We start from the raw sequence: 20,552 nt of genomic DNA on the forward strand, positions 1-20,552 counted from the left end.
GATTAAGATGTGACAAGCTAAAACCTATGGTTACCTTGATTATAGAAAACCCAAGTTTTTACAGATAATGGGGATTTGATAACTTCTTAGAAAAGATTCTTTAGTACCTATAAACAATTGTCTAGGGCTAGCTCAACTATACCTCAATAATTTTGCTATTTTCAAGAAAATCTTTATAGTTTCTGATTGATTTCTTTTAGGCAGTCTACCATAATTGGTGTGGCTACCATCAGATAACTTCTGGTGTTAAATTGAGACTATATTATTCAACAAATGAGCAAAAGCTATTTTATGCATGATTATAGTTCATCACTATCATAATAATCTAGAGCTGTGATTTTTTTTTAATGAAAGCAAAATTCACTAAGTTGGTATACACTAAAATTATTATAATCATATTAGGTTGTGATTAGATAAAACCAACACTGAAACAACTAAAATAAGCTACTACACAACATTGCATCAAACAGAAAAGCTAAACTTTAACAAGGCTTTAATAACTATGCCAAAAGTCCCTTCAGAAAGTCGTTTAGGTAATAGTTCTTTTCTCTCCTCATAATCATTGAGTCCCATAAGGTCATTAGTATTATATAGTATTTCAGGCACAGTTTCGCCGTTGTTATGGTTTGGATCTGGAATATTCCCCCCAAAGCTCATGTGTTCAGAACCTGGTTCCAATGCAGCAAGATTTAGAGGTAGGGCTTTTAGGCAATGATTGGATCATAAGAGCTCTGACCTCAATAGTTAGATCAATCCATTGATAGCTGAATGGATTGGTGGGAGGTTGGACCTAGCTGGAGGAAGTAGGTCACTGGAGGTATGTGCTAAAAGATTCTCTCCTTCTTGCCCCTTCTACCTCTGTCCGTGCTTCCTGCCTGCCATGAGCTGAGCAGCCTTCTTCTGCCATGTCCTTCTGCCGTGATATTTCTACCTTGCATCCAGCCAACCATGGACTGAATCCTGAAACTGTGAGCCAAAATAAATCTTTCTTCTTCTAAGGTATTCTTGTCTGATATTTTGGTCACAACAACAGAAAGCTGGCTAACACAGCCATTTAAACTAGCAATATGACTGTGCAAGTTATTTGCCTTATTATGTAAGGTATTTATGAGAATTGAATATTATAAATTACATAAAAAGTTTACTCCAGTTCTGAGAAAATATTAAGCATTTTGTATGTATGAGCTATGATCATCACTAAAAAATACGAAAACCACTTTCTTGTTTATTCTATCTTATATATCATAATATATTCTTATCTGATTAATTAGAATTTCTATAAATGGCCTGACATTAAGGACTTCAATTCATCACTGCATTTCTTTGGTCTAAACCAGGACCAAGCATAGAGGGAGTGCCATACATATTTATTGTTGAATAAATAAATGAATATATACTCTTTGTCCCAAGTAGTTACCTGGATTTTTCACTTCTTTGCATCATATTAGACCTCCCATGACTTGACTTAATTTGCTTGACTTTTAGCATGTTCTGCCTGGAACCTCATAAAGTGAGGGACAGTCTATAATGTCTGCTTCAATCTTTACTCTTTATCTTTTGTTCTTTCTTTCTCAAAGTATAAACCTTGTTGTTGTCAGTATAGTCTTTGTGTTATAAGAGTATCCTCTGGCCATTCTTCAAGAGAAGGTCTGCTACCAGTCAGTTCTCCTAATTTTCCTTTAGGAGAATGTCTCCTTAGAAAGTCTTTATTTTCTCTTTATTCTTGAAGGGTAGTTCCACTGGTATGGGATTTAATTTTAACAGTTCTTTTCATTTAGTTTATTAATAATGAGATGTTGTGCCTCTTCTTTCTGGTCCATGTTTTCTGAGGACAAATCCATTTAATCCAAATTTTTCTTCCTTTATACATAATGTATCATTTACTTCTGTCTTTTAAGAAGTTTTTTCCTTCGTCTTTCATTTTAAGATGCTTAATTATGATGTCTCTAGGTGTGAATTTCTTTGAATATATTTTATCTGTGGTTTGCTCAGTTTCCTGACTCAGTAGATATATGTCTTTTGCTAAATTTGAAAGTTCTCATCCATTATTTTTCTCTTGCTACTTCTTCATCCCACTCGACTGTTTTCCTGTGGGCACTCCGATTACACCCATTTAGATCCTTTGTTATTATCCTATATGTTCTTGTGAATCTGTTCATTTCTTTTTCGATTCATTTACTGTTGTTCAAATTGAGTAAATACCACTGATTGGTGTTCAAGCCCACTGATCCTATCCTCTCATCACTGCTCTATTTTTGAGTCCATCTAATGAGATTTATTTTTTAAAATTTCAATTACTGTGTTTTCTACAATTTTCACTAAGTATTTCTATATAACTTCTACTGCTTTGTTGGGATTTTCTTTTTCTTTTCTTTTTTTTTCTTTCTTTGTACCAAGAGACTTTGTAATTGACTGTTGAAGCATTTGTATGATGATTGCTTTAAAATATTTGTTAGATAATTCTCACACCTGGATCATAGTGGTATTGATATCAGTTGATTGTCTTTTCTACTCAGATTGCATTTTTTTCTATTTTTTTTTATAAAACAAAGAATTTCAATTTTCTCATGAATATTTTGGCTATTATATAAGAAAACTATTGATCCTACTTAAAATTTCTATTTTAACATTTAAAATTTTTTTTTAGTTATATATGGACCCAATATCTTTATTTTGCTTATTTATTTTTATGTGGTGCTAAGGATCGAACCCAGGGCTTCACACCTGAGAGGCAAGTACTCCACAACTGAGCTACAACCCCAGTCCCTTTACATAGGTTTTAACTACTTTTGTGGACTTTGGTTTGATTTTCAGGGATCTTGCGATGCTGTTCAAGGTTGCTTTTTTCCACTGGTGTTGCTGAAGCTCCTGCTCAGTGTGACTCTAGGTCTCCTCTGAGGGAACTGTTTGCCCTCAGCTGCCTTGGATATAAAGATTTTAATTTAAGTAGTGAAACAATGAATTTTTATCTTAGAACTTGGCATATATGTGTGTGTGTGTGCAAGTTTAACAAGTTTTTTTTCCTACCTGAAAGTGATATTCTTCTACATATTTTTCTAAAAATTTTAAAGTTTGCCCTTTACAATTTTGATTCTTGACACTGCCAAACTGTTTTTTAAACCATGATTTTAAAGATTCATTTCATCTGCTTAAATTGACCAAATTTTATACCTGCTGTTATCACTGTGCATTTCTTTGTGATTTCCTGTGAATTTATAATTATTTCCAAAAAATTAACAAGTGAAAAATCCTCTGTGTTTCAATAAATAGTTCTCAATAGACAAAGTGAAAAATTAATGGAATAAGAGAAGTTATTCCCTAGATGTATCACCACAAAGAATGACTGTCTCAAATATATGAAGAGTTCCTACAACTTAATGAGAAAAAAAATGAGAAAAAGATGATAACAGGAAAGTTAAAAATATAAAACTGACCTAAGTTAAAAGTTGACAATAAAAATCCCTGGAAATCAAGGAAATGAAAATTTAAACAGTAGTGATATACTAATTCTTAATGTTGTCTAAACTAATTCTCATCCAAAATAAAAAATATGTGATCTTAAAATACTAAGTGTAGGTGAGCTTGTAATGTAGATTCTAAGAATAGAAAAGATCAATTTTTCTAACTTAGGATGAGTTCAAAGAATTTAAATCTCAATGCACAAAATATGGCAACTAATTTTAATCAATATCAAATGATTACACAATTATCTACTTGCAAAAATTTGAGTGATGATTTAAATTTTACTTAAAAAATTCTCACTGAATATTACATTTATAGCATTCAAATACTAGTCATTGTAGTTTTTACTATTATAAGTTTCTAGCACTTAAACATTTGAAAAACAAAACAGTTTTATTATATTTCTATTGGTTTGCTGAATTATGATGATGACAAAGTAAAAAAAATTAATAACAGTTTTGATTTAGTAGAAAAAGCTACAAGATTGGGTATTTATTAGAGAAAACTGGAAACTGGTTGGCTAATTTGTCAGATAGTTGGGACGTGAAGAACAAAAGGTAAAACTTATGGGTGCCCATGGATAGATGGCTGAATGTGACTGGTATTTTGAGTGGGAGACAGCCTGGTAATACAGCTCTCAAGATGTTAGAGGATAAAAGTGCTGATCTGCTTTACCAGTGACCAGAATAGATGTTTTCTTTATTATGCAACAAAATTGGATAACTTTAAAGAAATGAAGCAGCTCATCAAAGTAAAACTTTAGAAGCACCAAGATAGTAAAATGCCATGTCTTATTAAATGTTAAATGACTAATAGCAGCAACACACTCAATACTAATTTTTCAATGGTGCTTGGAAGAAATATATGTTATACTCTTAAATCTTACCTTGGATTGGATCATGCTTTAGACTAGAATTGTCCCTGGGCTCTCAGTAATCCTAATTGATGTCATCACTTGGAAAATGACAGGAAACTGAAGGAAATAGTCTCTGTTTGGAGTTTGATGTAATCTACTTTTTGAAAAGCCTTGGTATCCTGTTTTCTATCAAGTATGTCAGAGCAAGAAGACTAATATGCTTTAGAAAGCTGTTATAGACCACAGATACCTCTCTAGCTTAATAAGGAAGGCACACTTACATATGTGAGTGGGAGAAAATATAAGAAGTATGGGCTTCCAGTGCCACAGTTTAAATCACAAGACAAGTTAGTAACTTTTGTTTATCTTTTGCCCAAATCTGGAGCACTTTGCAATCAAAGATAGAGTGGAAAAGAGGGAAACTGCATAGAGAGGAAGAAAACTACCTTTCTTTGAGGTATTCATGAAGTAACTTGTATTTGGTACTCTCCAGCTAAACCCACTGCAGCTAATGTCACTAAGAAAATTGAAGTCATGGCGTAGAGGTATTTGCAACATGTTATCATCAATGATGGATGAGTGCCCAAAATATGTAAAATATTCTTAATAATCAGTATTTAAAAGGCAAATCAATTTTTTAAATGGACCAGGGTTCACTGTATTATTATTATTTTTTTTTTTTTTTTGAAGAGAAGAAAAATAGTCATGTTTGGCTTGCATCTGCTAAAGAGCACCTAGAAGATACAGCTTTTTGATGGCAAACATACTGGCTAGATCCTCAAAGCCAGGGCTGGCCCTCCCACTGCACTGCAGGTAGGAGGGGTATCTCTGTTTCCCAGCCTGGGCCTTTTCCCAAAGCCACTGATGCAGAAACACTTTGAACAAAATCTAAATGATGATAAACTGGGGAAAGTGCTAATGTAGACATGGCTTGGCCTGGGTCCTGACTCGGATAATCTGAATCCTGTCAACATTATTAGGAATTCAACCTGCTCAGTTTCCTAATGGGGTTAGATCAAACACATTCCAGAAGTCAGAATGCAGCACAGTAAACACGTGGAACAGAGAGAGCTGATTTGGAGACCTGATCCAACACACCACCTGATCTTCTCATCCATTTCCCAAACACTCAGAAGGTTACAGAAAGGAATAGTAGCTAATGCATGAAAAGTGCTTTCTGAAATCACCAACACTTATTTTCCCAAGATGAAACTTTATTTGGGGCATCAAGCAACATATTAAAAGAGGTGAGTCATGCACAATTCATGTCCTTAATTCCATAATTGTACATCAGATATTCTGTCCTCTTAAAAAGGGCATACAGTGAGCAAAGATGAGAAGCAGATATGCTTTTATACATAAACCTATCAATATAGTGCTTAAGAGATTTCTTCTTTAGACTTCATTTTTTCTTCCTTAAAAGGCTGGTAGGTTTTATTTGGGGAAACTAAAACAACTATCTCTTTCACTGAGGATGAGGTTTCTCCCCAGAGTTATTTATGAAATAATGCAGCTGCCTTTTTCCTTGAAGGGATTCTTGTCTTCTGGAATTCCCTTCACCAGTGGATCTTCTCCAGAACGTTCTTCGATATAGTTCTTTATTTCTTCAGAACACTTAGACACCTGATGTACAGAAACAACAAATAAATAAATATTAATAAAAAGAATTAGTTCAGAAATGTTCAAACTTTATCATCACCTTTTAGTGAAATTATTATAGTTGTATAAGCCAGCTTTACTTTTTAAAAATTTACATTTGTACATAATTTCTGTACTAGACACTTAATAATATTATTTCTATATAAGATATAATCTATTCAATATAGTTCTTACTATTGGTCAAGATCAAAATATTTCAAAGTCACTGTATTAAGTAAATCATCCCTAGAAATTTGCATTCATTATGTCTCATATGAGTTCCTTCCTAGGTTAAAACATAATTTTGACATGTTTACCATAATTTGGGAACTCAAACATATTATACTTTAAAATTTTCATGATAATGAAGAAATGCAGCAGGAAAAATGCCCAGTTTTGGCGTGTGTTGTGCCTCAATTCTCACTCAGTGGTATGTGCCCTGTCTGGAATTTCACACAGTGACAGCAGCATTAGGGAAAACCACTCTGGGAAGGGTGGAGTTGCCCACATAGCTCATTCTGTGTCTCTGTTCATAGTCCCTTCCTGCTGCATAAAGGCAATAATCATAATAAAAGCCTTATCAAAGGCTTATTAAGCTTATCTGAAATTCTTGGGTTCATGTAATCAGTTTAAACTTTTTCTGCAATGAAAAAAGGATTGAATAGTTTCTTCAAAAAGTTTATCCTTAAAGGACAGTTTGAAAGAGTTTACACACACACACACACACACACACACACACACACACGGAATAAATAGGAGTGAAAAGAGAAGAATTGATGTCTTAATAAATGTTTATATTCCTAGTAAGAAATTAGAAGTAAAAACTGTAGATGCTTTAACCAATTGCACTGGAGATCTATTGAAAGCAGGCGAATATTCCCATTGAATTTGTTAGCTAGATTAGTAGCTTCAAACTATTTTAATGAATATCACTATAACATATTTTCATATGCATCCCAAAATGTACATAATAATTTACTTATAAATAAGTGCAGATACCACAGTGTTAATATATTATACACAATTTTAAAGCACAAATGATAATTATGGAAGTATGAAATTTAAACTTTGACAAAAATAAAAATTTCATTATTTCACTTAAAAACCGCAAGGGTTATTCTTTGCACAGCAGAGTGGAGGTCACTGATTCAAAATTTAAAACTAGGTGATACAACTTAAAATATAGTTATGTAACTTTTTACAGCAAAATAAAATCTTTTCAAGGACCATTCTCTCAGATAATATTTGCTCTCAATTGTTGCTGCCAATCATAGGGTGTGTTATTATAAATAAATTATCAGAATTGATGAAGCAAGTGGCTATTACCTGGAGTCTGTGGCCCTCAAGAAATTTCTAGATAAGATTCAAGTTCACATTATATTTGTTCTTATAGAGGCTTTTTCATTAGGTTTCCAAAGAGGTCTGTAATCTCTGAAAGTGAATTATTGTTCCTCTGATACATTTCCATTCATGATCAAGGGAATATGTTTGACCAACATTCTAATTAGCTAGAGCACCAGATGTAACTTGTGAATTTGTATTCTTGGCCTGAACAGAGCACACAGCTCAGATGTTAACAGTCGAGTAACAAAATAATAAACTGGGCATCAGGAAAAGCATTTTCAAGTATCTGCCTATCACTCTCAGTGGTCTTATGTAAGGAACTAGTCAGCTGCTCCGACACTCAGGTTTTTGTTTTTCATTTTTTTTTTAAATCCTTAAAGTGAAGTAGTTGAATAGTCTTTAGGAGTCACAACACTAGCCTAGTACTAATAGTCTATAATTTACAGTGCATAATAAAATAGATTTGAATATTTTTTATTAGGACTTAGATGTCTCTGCCTTGTCTAGCAAGCCTAACCCTGAAGTTTTCTCTTCCTCTGGCGTACAACTGGAGTTGGGAAACTGACTTAACAGGGCATGTCTTAAGGGGTAGTGGTGTCTGGCAGGGAGAAGCTGCTAAGGAATGATGCTTGTTTTCTACATTGTCACTTGCCTGATATCTAATTTGAAACATGAAATAAGTAAAACAGACTTGTTTCTTTTTTCCCCCTTATAGTTCTGCATAGTGATACCAAATATTAAGATATTGCAACTTTGCACAGGCAATGTATTATTTCAATATAAGCAATTCTATTTAATTCATAATACTAAGTGGTAAAATCAAGGTGGCCAACACTTGCTATACTGGGGGATTTGCCTTGACTGAAATGAGACCCTTCAAGAAACAAGCTTATTAACTGGGTCCTGTTTATCCCTATGAACATTGGCATTTTGAAAGTTTCAGCATAGAGAAGAAGGACATCCCATTGCAAATTCTAGGAGGAGCCAAGATTTGGAATTGGGAAGTAGAAGGTTAAGTTTGAAGACCAAAAAAAAAAAAAAAAAAAAAAAAAAAAATGTGTAAAATGTAAAAGTAAAACTTGAAAAAATCTTCCAATCATCACAGACTGAAATAGAATATTAAGAAGAATGACAATATTTATAAGATTTGCTTCATTTCCATTCTTTTTCTTAAAAATTTTAAAGTATTAAATGATAAATAAAATCAGCTCAAAACATTCTTGCTATAGAGAAAAGATTAGATAACTTCCTTTAAAAAAGAAAAATCTATCCATAAGCTTTCTTCTCCTGTGCCACAGATTGCTTGATGGTATATAAAGGGAAGAAAGATTAGTTTCCTAATTAAGGCTCTCATTACCAGTAGAAATTGAAGTAAAAGCTACAAAACTTTCATCAAGTTTCAGGGGACATCTCTGAATACACAGGCATATGTTTTTGATGAAATAGTAGTCCCTTCTCAGTCGTGTCTAAAATTTTTAAATTGCAACTCATACATCTCAGTAGAGATATAATTATTTATAAATAAATAGATTCTACTGTATGGACCCATTATTCATATTTATAAAACTGGATATTATAAAGACATGGGATTTACAAATAAAAACAGAAACTCGGACATTTTGTTTCCAAGCTCCAATGGACAAAACTATCACATCACTGAAGACCACTGGTGAAATTCAAAACTAGGTGAAGTAGTTGGAAGACTTTAAAATGTGGTTTTAGAGAAATTCAAATACCATTCTTTCCAGAACCAACTAGCCATCGTCATTTTCCTATCGCTGGGTTTTTTAAACCAACTGCTGTTTAGTTCAATGCAAGTTCCTTGTCTCTTTCCCAGGTACAGGCTCCTTCCCTGTTAGGCATTTGGCTTAATGTGACATTCTTCATCAGGTCCTTGCTCTCCTCTACCTCCTATCCCTCACATCCACTGGCAGATCCCAGGCACTGCTAAAGTCTTACTTAAAGAGAAGCTGCAAGAATAAATACAAACCACTTGTTTTATTGCAACTAACTAGGAAAAGCACACCCTCCTTTATTTCAGAGAGGGAAGTATTCTGGAACAGACACACTTACCTGTTGTCTCTGCAGCTTCACTTCTTTGCGAAGTTGCTCAACTTCCATCTTCAGCTTTTCTTTCTCTGGCAAATCCTCGATGTGAAGGGCAGGCATTTTTGCTCCAGCCCTGGGCCCAGGGGGAGCTCAGGCAGTGGAGCGGCTGGAAGTGCTGTGAACCAGGGCGCCTCCCGAAATAACTGCAGGCCCTGGCCTCCCGCCCGCCAGCGCAGGACGTGACTGCCTCCCAGCGCCGCTGTCCCCAGCTCCCGGGGGGCTCGGCTTCCTCCGGGACGCCTCCTCACGCCAGCCCTTCCTAGAGTCCAGGGAGCCTAAGCTTTTTCCCAGTCCCTACAACCCCCAAGGTCCCACCCCGGGAACTCAGGGTCAGTCTTGAGTCAAGGTCGGATCCGCTTCCAGCAGCAGGATCCCGCAGCAGGGATGCTGGTCCCGCGCTGCGGAGCCCTGGACCTGCCACGCCTGGCCGCGGGGATCCACTGGACCGGCACAACAAAAGTTTTACTTTTGGTCTTTTTTTTTTTTTTCTTTTCCCTTTTCCAAGTCACATCCGGGTTTTGTTTGTGAAACAAGGAAAAGAAAGACACTGCCCAGCAGGAAATAACGGTCATTCACCTCTCCAAGAGTTTTTAAAATGTACAGTATATGACTTTTCCATATATATATATATGCTTTAAAAAAAAGTAAAAGTAACAATCTTCATTTTTAAATTAAAAGAGCAATGATCACAACGTATTTATTTTGGCATGAAATAAGGAGGGAAACATTTCTTTTTACTATTTTCCTGATTTAGTAAGTACATTACTAAAAATTCATATGAAAAAACTCTATATGAAAATATTAAAGAAGTTATGTTGGAATTGATTTAATATTAACTCAGGTTAAAAAATCACTATTCTGGTCTTATTTTATCTTGTGTGTTTGCCAGACACACATTTTGTCTGCCTCCCTTTCATGGGTATAAACTAGATTACCCCTCAAATTCTGCATTCTTACATTTATAAAATAGAAACTGTTTAGAGGTCATTAGAATGATAGTTTAAGGAAGTATTTAACAAACATTTGATGCAGTCTTAGTTCATTTGATTTGGATTTTTATCACATGTCAATTTCCAGGAACTTGGTCATTTCTTAAGATTCCTTTTCTGGGTAGAGATGATGTCAGGTCATAGGATGATCTGGGTCTGATGTTCCTGTTACCTCAACACTACTTATAGTTTACAATACCAAAATGATTGATCAGTTTTGTTCCTACAAGACCTTACTTCCCATCATAGATAATTGTTCATTCTCATTGTTCAGTTGACTATTTTCTTCATGTTAAAAACATTCTTTAGGAATTTAGGAAGTTTGAGTTAAGTTTTGTTTTGAAATCTGGCCAAAATCAAATCAGTCCAAATAAAAATAACAGGAGAGCATTTTTTGTTTGTTGAGTTGAACTTGAACTCACCTACACGTGCAAGTATGTGCAAAGTAATCTCAAACTTCAAGTAGTTTAAATGATATATTGTAATATTTATAACTTGTTCTAACTAATGATAGCAGAAAGTTTTGTTGAAGAGCCAATTGCTATGGTTGTGCCAGGCGTATTTTTTTGTTTCCCTGGAGTCTTACCTCATTCCATTTAACCCAGTAACCACTGGCCCTGAAATAACAACTTCTGAACAAAATAGTCTTTGGTGGTGATAGCTGTGCAACCTCTGGGAGTCATGATTTAATGGACAGTCTTTATACTTCCTTCCTATGATTTCTCTCTTACTCAAAATTCTGACAATCTGTGTTTTTTAGCAATAAAAATTTCACCCTACTGTTGATTTAATCATTAATTAAGCCATAAGAATTTTGAATTCTCCAGTATAAGTAATGCACAAGTACTGAGCTTGCCTGTTTTTAACTGAATTAAATATTTATGAGGTCAATTAAATTGTAGAGACAGTTTGTTAGTTAGTATGGCAGTTTCAAAGATGAAGAGGGCTTCATTCAGGCTTGGGAAATGTACAATACAACATTGAAATTAAGACAACCATTAAAAATCATAACAAATAAAAACAGAAAATAATGTAATGTTAAGTGACTTAAGAGATACACAAAATACTCTTGAGAGAGTGATGAACATCCAATCTCAGAAGAGGAGAAGAATTTCAAAGACTGAAATGAGATGGGGTGGAGAGACCTTTCAGATGGAGGGGTCAGTATGGCCAAGTTTCAAATGGGGAAATACAGGATCATGTCAGGGACTGTGTGTTCACTACCAAAAGTCTACTGGGCTTACAATAATGAAGGACATTTATTGAGGCTTTTTCTATATTCCAGTTTCTGATCTAAAAGTTTTCAGATATCCAAGTATAGATAATGCCTCATTTTATACATGAAAGAAGAAGAAGAAAAAAAGGAGTTTCATGGAGCTGAAGTTGCTTATCCAAAGTCCTTAATAAAGTAGAAAAGAATGTTTTAACTGAGAATCATCAGGCTCCCAAATCTACCTCCATTTGGAAGATAAAAACTAGAGATTAAATTGGTTAGGACTGCACTTTAGATGTTACTGAATTCAACAGCATTAAATTTGTGTTCATTTTCATCAGAAAAAAAAAAGGAATATATGGAACACTTCTCTAAACACTTAACTTTCAGATGGGAAACTCTTAGAGGCAGACCACAATTAAATAAAATACATAGTATGATAGATGGTGATGGGTGCTATGGAGGAAAATAAAGGGGAGGGAGCAAGACAGGAAGTGCTAGTGGTGGGTGGGAGGAATTTAAATAGAAGAGTTATCCTCAGGAAAACAGAGATAAGAGAATCCATGGTTTATCCTGGAATCCCTTAACACCCAAAGCATATTTCATGAAGATATGTGGTGGAGTGTACTGCTATTTAGCCAGAAACACAGTCTTGACCTGAGAATTTAGCCAATTCTCATCTTTGAGGCATTATTTTCTCCATTTCAAAATGAAGGGGTTGGACAAGAATCAACAGATATTTGTTGAGCATTTACTATGGTCACTGAGTTGAGAGCCAAATTTGGGAAAACCTTCAGACTCCCTTCCAGATTAAATAATGGATGGTATTTATCTTGTTTTTAAAAGATGACAGTCAATTAACATTTGAGTATTCTGATGACTGAGGCATCCAGAATAGCATTGCAAATGGGAGGCAGTAAGAAAGAAACACAACAAAAATTTCTGAGTTGAAGTAATGATATTTGTCATTTGTCACAGAAGCAGAGGCAAGTTAGGAATAGCAAATTTTCTATCATTAGCCTTCACCTTTCTGTAAAGGAGATTACTGGTGAGGGTTTTCATGGGGCTGGGGTGAAGTAGCATATACCTTAAAGAATTCTGAAATGTTACCTTGTTTCTTTCGTAGTAATAATACTAGTTAACATTTATTGGGTCTCACTGTGGGCCAGGAAATATGTTACATGTTATAGTTTCTCTAGTATATTATTTAAATTCCATAAGAAAGAGTAGTTAGAACCATTATCATCTTCAATTTCCAGTAGAAGAACTGCATTATGGTTTGGGCATGAGGTGTCCCCCAAAAGTTCCTATTAGTCAGGTTATTCAGAAGTAAATGACTAGGTTATAAGGGCTGTAACCTAATTATCCTAGTTTGAATGGATGATTCAAACTAGATGGTGGTCATAGGCAGGTGAGGGGCATGACTAGAGGAGGTGGGTCACTGGGGTATGCTCTGGAAGGGTTGTTCTCTGTGCCCCCCACGTCTGCTTTCTGACCCCACCAGGAGCCGAGGAGCTTTTCTCTTCTGGGCCCTTCTCCCATGATGTTCTGCCTCATCTTGGGCCCAAAGCAATGGAGTTTAAGACCCCTGCAACTATAAACCAGAATAACCTTTTCCTCCCCTAAGTTGTTCACATTGGGTATTTTAGTCGCAGCAACACAAAAGCTGACTAAAGCAAACAAAGATTTAGAAAGAATTAAGGAACATCCAAAGTCAGTTAGGCAAGAAAGTGGCAGAACCAGAACTCTCTGGTTTCTAAGTCCATTCTAATAACTTTTATCCTGTTGCTAGTTAAATTCACTATGCTTCAGTGACCACAGACTGAACCCTTAATCCAGTTAGCATTCTGGGGGGAAATCACATCACTGGTGAGAAGTAGAGTTGGGTAAGAATGGAGAAAGAGGTTACATTAAAACCATCCCCATTGACTTGGGGTAAGGAGAAAGGGAAAGAAAAATCACCAAGAACAAAACCCTTGCAGCACATATCCTGCCAAGATAGGTCATCAGTGTGTCAAAACAATAGACTTCCTAATTCTGTGACCAAGAGAAAGGTTGAGAAAAAACATGTCTAACTTGTAACATTGCAAAGTAGAATATTATGAGTATTGAAAGGAAAGTGAAGAAACAAAACATTTACTGTCTGCTCATAACTTCCAATACTAAGAGATTAGTTAAAAAACAATTTTAACTGTTTTTAAAGATTTCATCAATATTTATTGTCAATTATGTGTTAAACCGTGTGCTAACTATCTTGAGAAAAGCATAAAATCATCTGTTGTTAATCCTAGTTTTTATTAAAGTTTACATTTATAAATTTAAACATTCATGTGCTTGTTTAATTATACATGAGAAAAAAATCACACTTTCTTTACAATTACAGATATTCTAAAGACTTTTTTTTTCCTTTATGAAATCACACAGCCTCCTTTGAGCTCTTTGAAGGGATTTTTGTCTTCTGGGATACCTTTTACTAGTGGATCTTCCCCAGATCTATCTTCAACATAATCCCTTACTGCTTCACAACATTTGGACACCTTAAGAGGAAGGAGAAAGACAACTCATAAGGTATAAAACAGAATACTGTAGATTTTGAGAATTTATTTATTACAGTAAACTTTCACGTTGTATCTTTACAAATGATTCTTTCTTTTTTCTGCAGATGCATATGTGCGTTTTACATAGAAGAAGAAAGAGCTGCCCCCAACTTGCCCTCCTGAATATTTACAGACACTGGCCACATTCCAGGGAGGGTTCCCAGCAGAACCTGCCTTCAGCCTCAAAGGAGACAAGATCCAGGGGTCGAACACAACTGGAGCACAAGTGAATATTAAGTAAATCTTCTTCCTCATTCCAAAAAGTGACTAGTAAAGATAGAAGGGAATGAGTAATTTTAAATTCCAGGCTTATCAACTCCTGGATTTGCAGAAATACACACGTATACTTACACTTTAAACTTGTCCACAAGGACTGACCATGACAGCGCTCTACATGAGCTCTGTGGGGTTGGGAACTTTGGCTGGTTTGTTTAATGCATCCCAGGTATCCAGAGCAGAATGTGCATTTAGTTAGTGCTCAATAAATAAGTATGTACTGAGCTGAGTCACTCATGTTTATGAGTTTGCCCCAACTCACCTGTAACATTATTATCACAGCTTATTTAAAAAATAAAACAACAACCACAAAAAACAAGCTTTAGTGTTTTTTGGACTCCCCCAGAAAGAAAGGAGAGAGGCAATGTTGTATACACATGTAACTACAAATGTGTGTAGTACTAGTTGGTAGGGGATCCACTTATTCATGCTTTTAGCTTCAATTTGTTTTGTTTTCAATTAATGTTATTCATGACAGTAACATTGAAATACTTCATTTTTGGAAGTTTATTCAGTGACCATTTCTTAAATTATTAAACAATTCATTGATTTTTTTTTCAAGTAAAATCTTTTTTTTTTTTAAAGAGAGAGTGAGAGAGGAGAGAGAGAGAGAAATTTTTAATATTTATTTTTTAGTTCTCGGTGGACACAACATCTTTTGTTGATATGTGGTGCTGAGGATCAAACCCGGGTCGCACGCATGCCAGGTGAGCGCGCTACCGCTTGAGCCACATCCCCAGCCCTCAAGTAAAATCTTTATATCATATATATATATATTTATATTGATATATGTGTATGTATGTGTGTGTGTGTCTGAATGTTTGTGTCTCCCCAAATTTATATGTTGAAATCCTAAGCCTTGATGTGATAGTATTAGAAAATGGAGTCTTATGAGAGTGATTAGATCATGAAGGTAGAGCCCTCATGAATGAGATTAGTGTCCTTAGGAAAGAGACCCCAGAGAGCTACCTTGCCTCTTTGGCCAGGTAAGAACACAGAGAAAAGGAAAGATATTCATTGCAGTGTATGAACAGGGAGCAGGCCCTTGATCTTGGAATTACCATTGTTGCAGAACTGTGAGAAATAAATTTCTGTTGTTTATGAGCCTCCCAGTACATGATATTCTGTTCCAGCAGCTTCAATAGACTAAGACAAATGTGGATGTTTGTGGGTGAATATGTGTGTGTATGTGTGTGTGAAGGGTTAGGTGTGTGTTTATCTCTAGAGCAAGAAGGAGAGAAAGTTCTTACAGTCTGATATTAAATCACTTTGACTTCAAATAGCTGGGAGATGTTGAGTAATGGAGAAAAAGAAACACCAAAACTTTATTTTCCTCAAATTAGAAAGATAAGAACTTTAAGTCAACGAGTATGTTTTCCAAGCTTTTGTGCTAGCTGTGGATTCAATTTTATCTTTTCATAAAAACATGCTTTGTGTGTTTGAAAGGGCAACAGGGGACTTTGAGGCAATTATAAGCATCAGATAAGCTAAAAACCTAATTTTGATTGGGACTAAGAATTTTGAGCAAGGTATGAAAAGAATATAAACCCCCTTTGCACTTTGTCCTGATAAAACGATATATTCTTCAAAAATGTAAGATATGCTGCTATCATTTGTGGGGGAGTTTGAGTTCTGCTAACTTTCCTAAAATGAAGAAATCTAAAGTACAGATCTACATTTTCCAAGCTTTAGTCACTATTTGTTTGGTGGAGAATTAATTACGTTGCCATGTCTGCCCCTTCTAGTGGCAGAGAACTCTTGGTAACCATTTCTAAGAGCTCTCAGATGCTTTTGGAAGAAACCAGTGAGTTTTTGTGCCAGAACTCATCCTTAGTTGCAAAAGAAGAATAGAATGTACTCATTCATTACTGCCCAAGACAGTGCTGGAGAGGATGAGGTCATGATTTAAAGACTTGGACAACATCAAAATATTGCATGTAAAGAGAATTTAGAAAAGTACAAACAAAATGTCTACATGCATTGTTTCATTTTAATGCTTCACTAAAATCTAGTCTCTTTCTCCCTCTTTTCTTCTCTCCCTTCATCCTTCTCTTCTCGTGTTCCTTACTTCCTCTCTTCCTGCCTTCCTTTCTCCTTTCTCTCTCCTTCTTACTTTCTTTATTTTTAGCCACTCTTTTAAAATGTGAAAATGTTTTTTAGCTTAGTGATCATACAAAAAACAGGTTAAGGAAGGGCTGATCTTGGCCTAGGCACAATAGTTTTTCAACCCTTGACCTGGAGTCTAAATCAGAGACATAATCTTGGTGTTTAACTTTCTTAATCTCTAATGAATTTTTACATGAATAATTTATTTTTAAGCACATTGAGTCGTTTAGGTATATAATAGAACAGCAACAACAGTCAATGTTTTATAACCTGGGATTCCCAGAGCATCTATTGCTTAAAATAAAATTCTATGGAGAGCTGCAACTTACCAGTACCCTTTCCAGTGTCAGTTCTTTCTTGAGTTGGTCAACCTCCATCTTCAATTTGTCCTTTTCCGACAGGTCCTCAATATTGATCACTGGCATCTTTTGCCTGCTGTAAAAATAGAGTGTTAACTCAAACAGCTGAATTTCTGGACTTCAATCCAGTCTTAGCTCTTTCCTCGGCTCTTAACTTACTAAGCAAACTACTCTTGGTTTTTATTTTAAATTTCTTAAGACAGTGAATTTCTTGCGAGCTCTCTCTGAACAACTCTAGCACTGCACACTAGCTTTGGGGTTTCAGAGCTTCACTATAATCTTCACTAATATGATTAAAGCAAGCGTTTGACTCTCACACCTGCCAGTAGTTTGTAGGAGGTGTCAGTTTAGTTAGCATATAAGCAAAAAATTTAAGTCTCCTCCTTTCCCCTGGTCTTTTGCACTTTGCAAACTTTAGGTTTTCAACCCTCAACTCTGGTGTCAAGCCCTCCACCCCATCATTTATACCATTTAACTCAGTTTGAGGTCATTTTGAGGACTACCCATTAATCTCCTAAATTGCTAGAGTATTTAATCTGGTATTAAAGGAAAAGTATCTAAAAAGTGTCAGTATAAATTTATTATAGGTAATGGACTGAAATGTGAACCAACAAAATAAAAATAGAGTAAACAAATAACCTTCTTTATCAGAAATAAACTAGTATATTACTTAAAAGTGTTTCTCCACACAATACCTGGAATTTGTATGTAGATGTTATAATGAATTGCATAATGCTGATGAGCAGATGTAACAGGTTAAAGAGAACACAGGGAGTCTGATCTACCAATGCACATCACATGAGAAGAACAGACTCTTCTGACTTGTTAGAGATCTCTTTTCCTCAATTAAACCAACACGTAATGGGGAAGATGCTTTCTAGCCTAGTACTCCAATGAAATTGCCTGGAAAGAATTTCACTGTAGCCAATGAATTCAATTTTTTCCTTCTCTGGTCTTCTCTTTTTCTATTTTGTCTCTTTAGTTTAATTTTTATAAGGAAGTACTTTTTTGAAAGTACACATATTCAGATCATATGTCATTTCAGAGAACATGACATTGAATGTCTGCATGAAAATACTCTGCTAATGATATATAGGCAGTGAATTTATTTCCTTGTATTAATACAATGTTTTCATTTCCAGAACCTTTAAGGAAATATTGTTTCCCTTCCCAATCTTATAATATTCTTTTCCTCTTTAGGAAAGAGGTAGTTTAGGGTATTTGGGGGGTTAACTGTCATGCAGCAAAGGCCAGTAAAGACAGACAAGAATACTCTTTGGGCATGGAGCCCAGTGTTTCATATATCATTGTGTTTTGGGTGTTATATTCTTAAGAAACAATCTGACAATAAAGAGATCATTTCTTCCTGTGCAATAATTGTCTGATATTTGACAGCCCATTCTCAAATTTATTCTTCCTTCTTACCCAATTTCAGGCTATGTATAAAACTTCATAAGTATTTCTGCTAGCTTTATCTGATCATTTTGTCCTTTTTACAACTTTTCTCCACACTGAAAAACTTCTCATACTTCACACTTCAGTGTGTGTAAGAATTTCTTTGGTGTATAGTAAAAATAGTGTATTTTTTTCAGAATGTATTTTTAATTTCTTAATGAGAGCACATATCTCATTAAACATGAGCCCAATCAAAGAGCTTTTGACTTGGCAAATCTGGGACAGTACTTAAGATTTATTTTTCTCTATTCCAGGAAGTTATACTATATGATGCCAAAAAAAAAAAGTCTTTCACTTGCTAGCTGTGTGGCCTTGACCAAATTATCTAACCTGGCCATGCCTTGGTTTACTGGAAAATAGGAGCAATACTAGGTTGAAGTTTGTTTTGTTTTTGTACTGGGCATTGAACCCAGGAACACCTTACCACTGAGCTACATCTTTATCCCTATTTATTTATTTATTTGTTTATTTTGAGACATGGTCTCCAAAGCTGCTGAGGTTTTTCATTAAATTGCTGAGACTGGCCTCGAACTCCTGATCCTCTTGCCTCAGCCTCCAGAGTTACTGGGATTAGAGGTGTGTACTACCAGGCCCACCTTGAAGATATTCTATTCTTTAAAAAACAGAAACCTCTTTTCCAGGTTGAAGTACCCATCCTCTAGCAGCTACAGGTATTAACTGTCATGGGCAGACCTTCTATGCAAGTTGGCTCTTGACTGACGGGAACAATTTCACCTGTAACACCTAGAAGACTATGTCCTTACCTATCCCTGAGGGTGATCTAAGTGTAGCAAATAGCTGGCTGAATCTAGCAGCTTTGGCCTTTGTTTCTTGGTTGAAAATCTTAGTTGTAGTTGAGAAATTACCAGAGTTCCAGAATTTTAGGATGATACTTGATTTTTGAAATTACTTTTTTACTAATTTCTGCCCCATCCAGTTTTTCTCACTTCTTCAGAGATTTCGCCTTGAGAGCTTACCCTCAATAAACCATCTGGGTAAGACTCCCTGTCTTAGACTTTGCTTCTAGGAAACCCAGTCTAAAATAGTGAACTGTTAGTAGAGAGGCCATACATTTCATAAGTTTGTGTCCTCACTACTACTTATGGTATAGAGAAGAGAATCAGCAAGTGGTGGTAAGTTTACTTAACATTTGTCATAAAATTCACCTAGATATAGAAAAATTTGCAAATTATCTGACTTCATGTATTAACAAGTAATGTCTCAACTCTAAAATGTGATTTACCATGTTTAATAACATATAATCATTTTTAAAAAATCACTTCATTTTGAGGAAGACTCTAGGAAGCTCGCCAAAATCGATGCCACAGTTCTTGTATTAAAAGAAAAAAAGAGTAGATCACAATTTTCACTCCTTCGAGGACACCCAGCCACACAAGGGATAACATCGTACATTGTCTGCATAGAGATTCCTAATGTTTACAGTTATATTAGAGTCAAGGGATCAAAGAATTCATATATAACTTTGTCTCCTTTACTCTCTATCCTATTTTTCAGATGAGGCAAACATGGCCTAGCATCTTTAAGTGTTCAACATCAACCATTAAGAGGCAGTAAAACTGAGCTTACCACACCAGGTATTTGATTTCTGTTTTGGGGTGTTTTCACTTCCAATGCACTTCTCTCAAATTAGTGTTACAGGAGAGGAATTGTTTTTCAAACAATTCTATAGAATAACATACAGAATTCAGAGTTGGCAATAAATGGAACTAAATCCTACCCATTCCCTTGTTTTTTAAGCTTTCAGGTTAGTCCACTTCTCCATGGGAAGTCTTAAGAGGAGCTAGATAACATTACTGGCCCAACTACTAACCATCCTCAATCAACCCAAAGACCCATAGCCCAATAAGCCCACCCAGGGGGAAAACATACCCATTAAGAAGGAGACTTTGCCTTTTTACCTTTTCTTTCATCTTGCACTACCATTAGAGAATCCAAGGTGCTGAAAAAGCAAAGCAGAGAGGAGTGGGAGGAAGAATCTCAGAATTGTACTCCATTCATAGAAGTTCTCAATGGGAGCAATACTGCCCCCTACAGGAGATTTTTGAAAATAAGTCAGGTTATTTGTTGTGGTTTTTAATAGATTTTGTGGGTGTGAATGCTGGATGTCAGATATCTTGCATTTCCCAA

The 20,552-nt window shown here is 35.4% G+C and overlaps 2 protein-coding genes and 1 long non-coding RNA gene across 6 annotated transcripts in view; 1 reads left to right on the forward strand and 2 right to left on the reverse strand.

Moving 5' to 3' along the window:
• Positions 1-808: 808 nt before the first annotated feature.
• Positions 809-20,552, forward strand: part of LOC110597023 (uncharacterized) — a 28,637-nt gene continuing 8,893 nt past the window's right edge. Inside the window, exons 1-5 of one of the 2 annotated variants that reach the window (XR_002482873.3) lie at positions 809-999; positions 14,036-14,179; positions 14,274-14,445; positions 15,121-15,191; positions 19,920-19,999. This is a non-coding gene — a long non-coding RNA (uncharacterized LOC110597023). The remainder of the gene's footprint in view (positions 1,000-14,035; positions 14,180-14,273; positions 14,446-15,120; positions 15,192-19,919; positions 20,000-20,552) is intronic. The other variant, XR_013435299.1, reaches the window with a different exon arrangement.
• Positions 5,512-9,866, reverse strand: Gng11 (G protein subunit gamma 11). The gene is made up of 2 exons (XM_005340528.5): positions 9,374-9,866; positions 5,512-5,941 (listed from the first exon to the last, which is right to left on the reverse strand). The coding sequence occupies exons 1-2, from the start codon at positions 9,467-9,469 to the stop codon at positions 5,816-5,818; spliced, it is 222 nt and encodes a 73-aa protein (XP_005340585.1). The 5' UTR covers positions 9,470-9,866; the 3' UTR covers positions 5,512-5,815.
• Gngt1 (G protein subunit gamma transducin 1) lies at positions 13,888-20,342 on the reverse strand. 3 transcript variants are annotated; one of them, XM_040291515.2, is made up of 3 exons: positions 20,324-20,342; positions 16,920-17,025; positions 13,888-14,148 (listed from the first exon to the last, which is right to left on the reverse strand). In XM_040291515.2, the coding sequence occupies exons 2-3, from the start codon at positions 17,013-17,015 to the stop codon at positions 14,020-14,022; spliced, it is 225 nt and encodes a 74-aa protein (XP_040147449.1). In that variant the 5' UTR covers positions 17,016-17,025; positions 20,324-20,342; the 3' UTR covers positions 13,888-14,019. The 3 variants fall into 3 exon arrangements, with proteins under 3 accessions (XP_040147449.1, XP_077896540.1, XP_077896539.1); XM_078040414.1 differs by lacking the exon at positions 20,324-20,342 and adding an exon at positions 17,269-17,389; XM_078040413.1 differs by lacking the exon at positions 20,324-20,342 and adding an exon at positions 17,109-17,215.

The sequence above is a fragment of the Ictidomys tridecemlineatus genome, chromosome 2, assembly GCF_052094955.1.
Source record: "Ictidomys tridecemlineatus isolate mIctTri1 chromosome 2, mIctTri1.hap1, whole genome shotgun sequence".
Taxonomy (NCBI): Eukaryota; Metazoa; Chordata; class Mammalia; order Rodentia; family Sciuridae; genus Ictidomys; species Ictidomys tridecemlineatus.

What these genes read in the sequence shown, in the direction of transcription:
- Gng11 (XM_005340528.5), bottom strand. Translation starts at nt 9,469, where the DNA reads ATGCCTGCCCTTCACATCGAGGATTTGCCAGAGAAAGAAAAGCTGAAG. An exon ending in TGAAGCTGCAGAGACAACAG is followed by an intron (nt 5,942 to 9,373) that starts GTAAGTGTGTCT and finishes TCTGTACATCAG; the next exon opens with GTGTCTAAGTGTTCTGAAGA.
- Gngt1 (XM_040291515.2), bottom strand. Translation starts at nt 17,015, where the DNA reads ATGCCAGTGATCAATATTGAGGACCTGTCGGAAAAGGACAAATTGAAG. An exon ending in TGACACTGGAAAGGGTACTG is followed by an intron (nt 14,149 to 16,919) that starts GTAAGTTGCAGC and finishes CTTCCTCTTAAG; the next exon opens with GTGTCCAAATGTTGTGAAGC.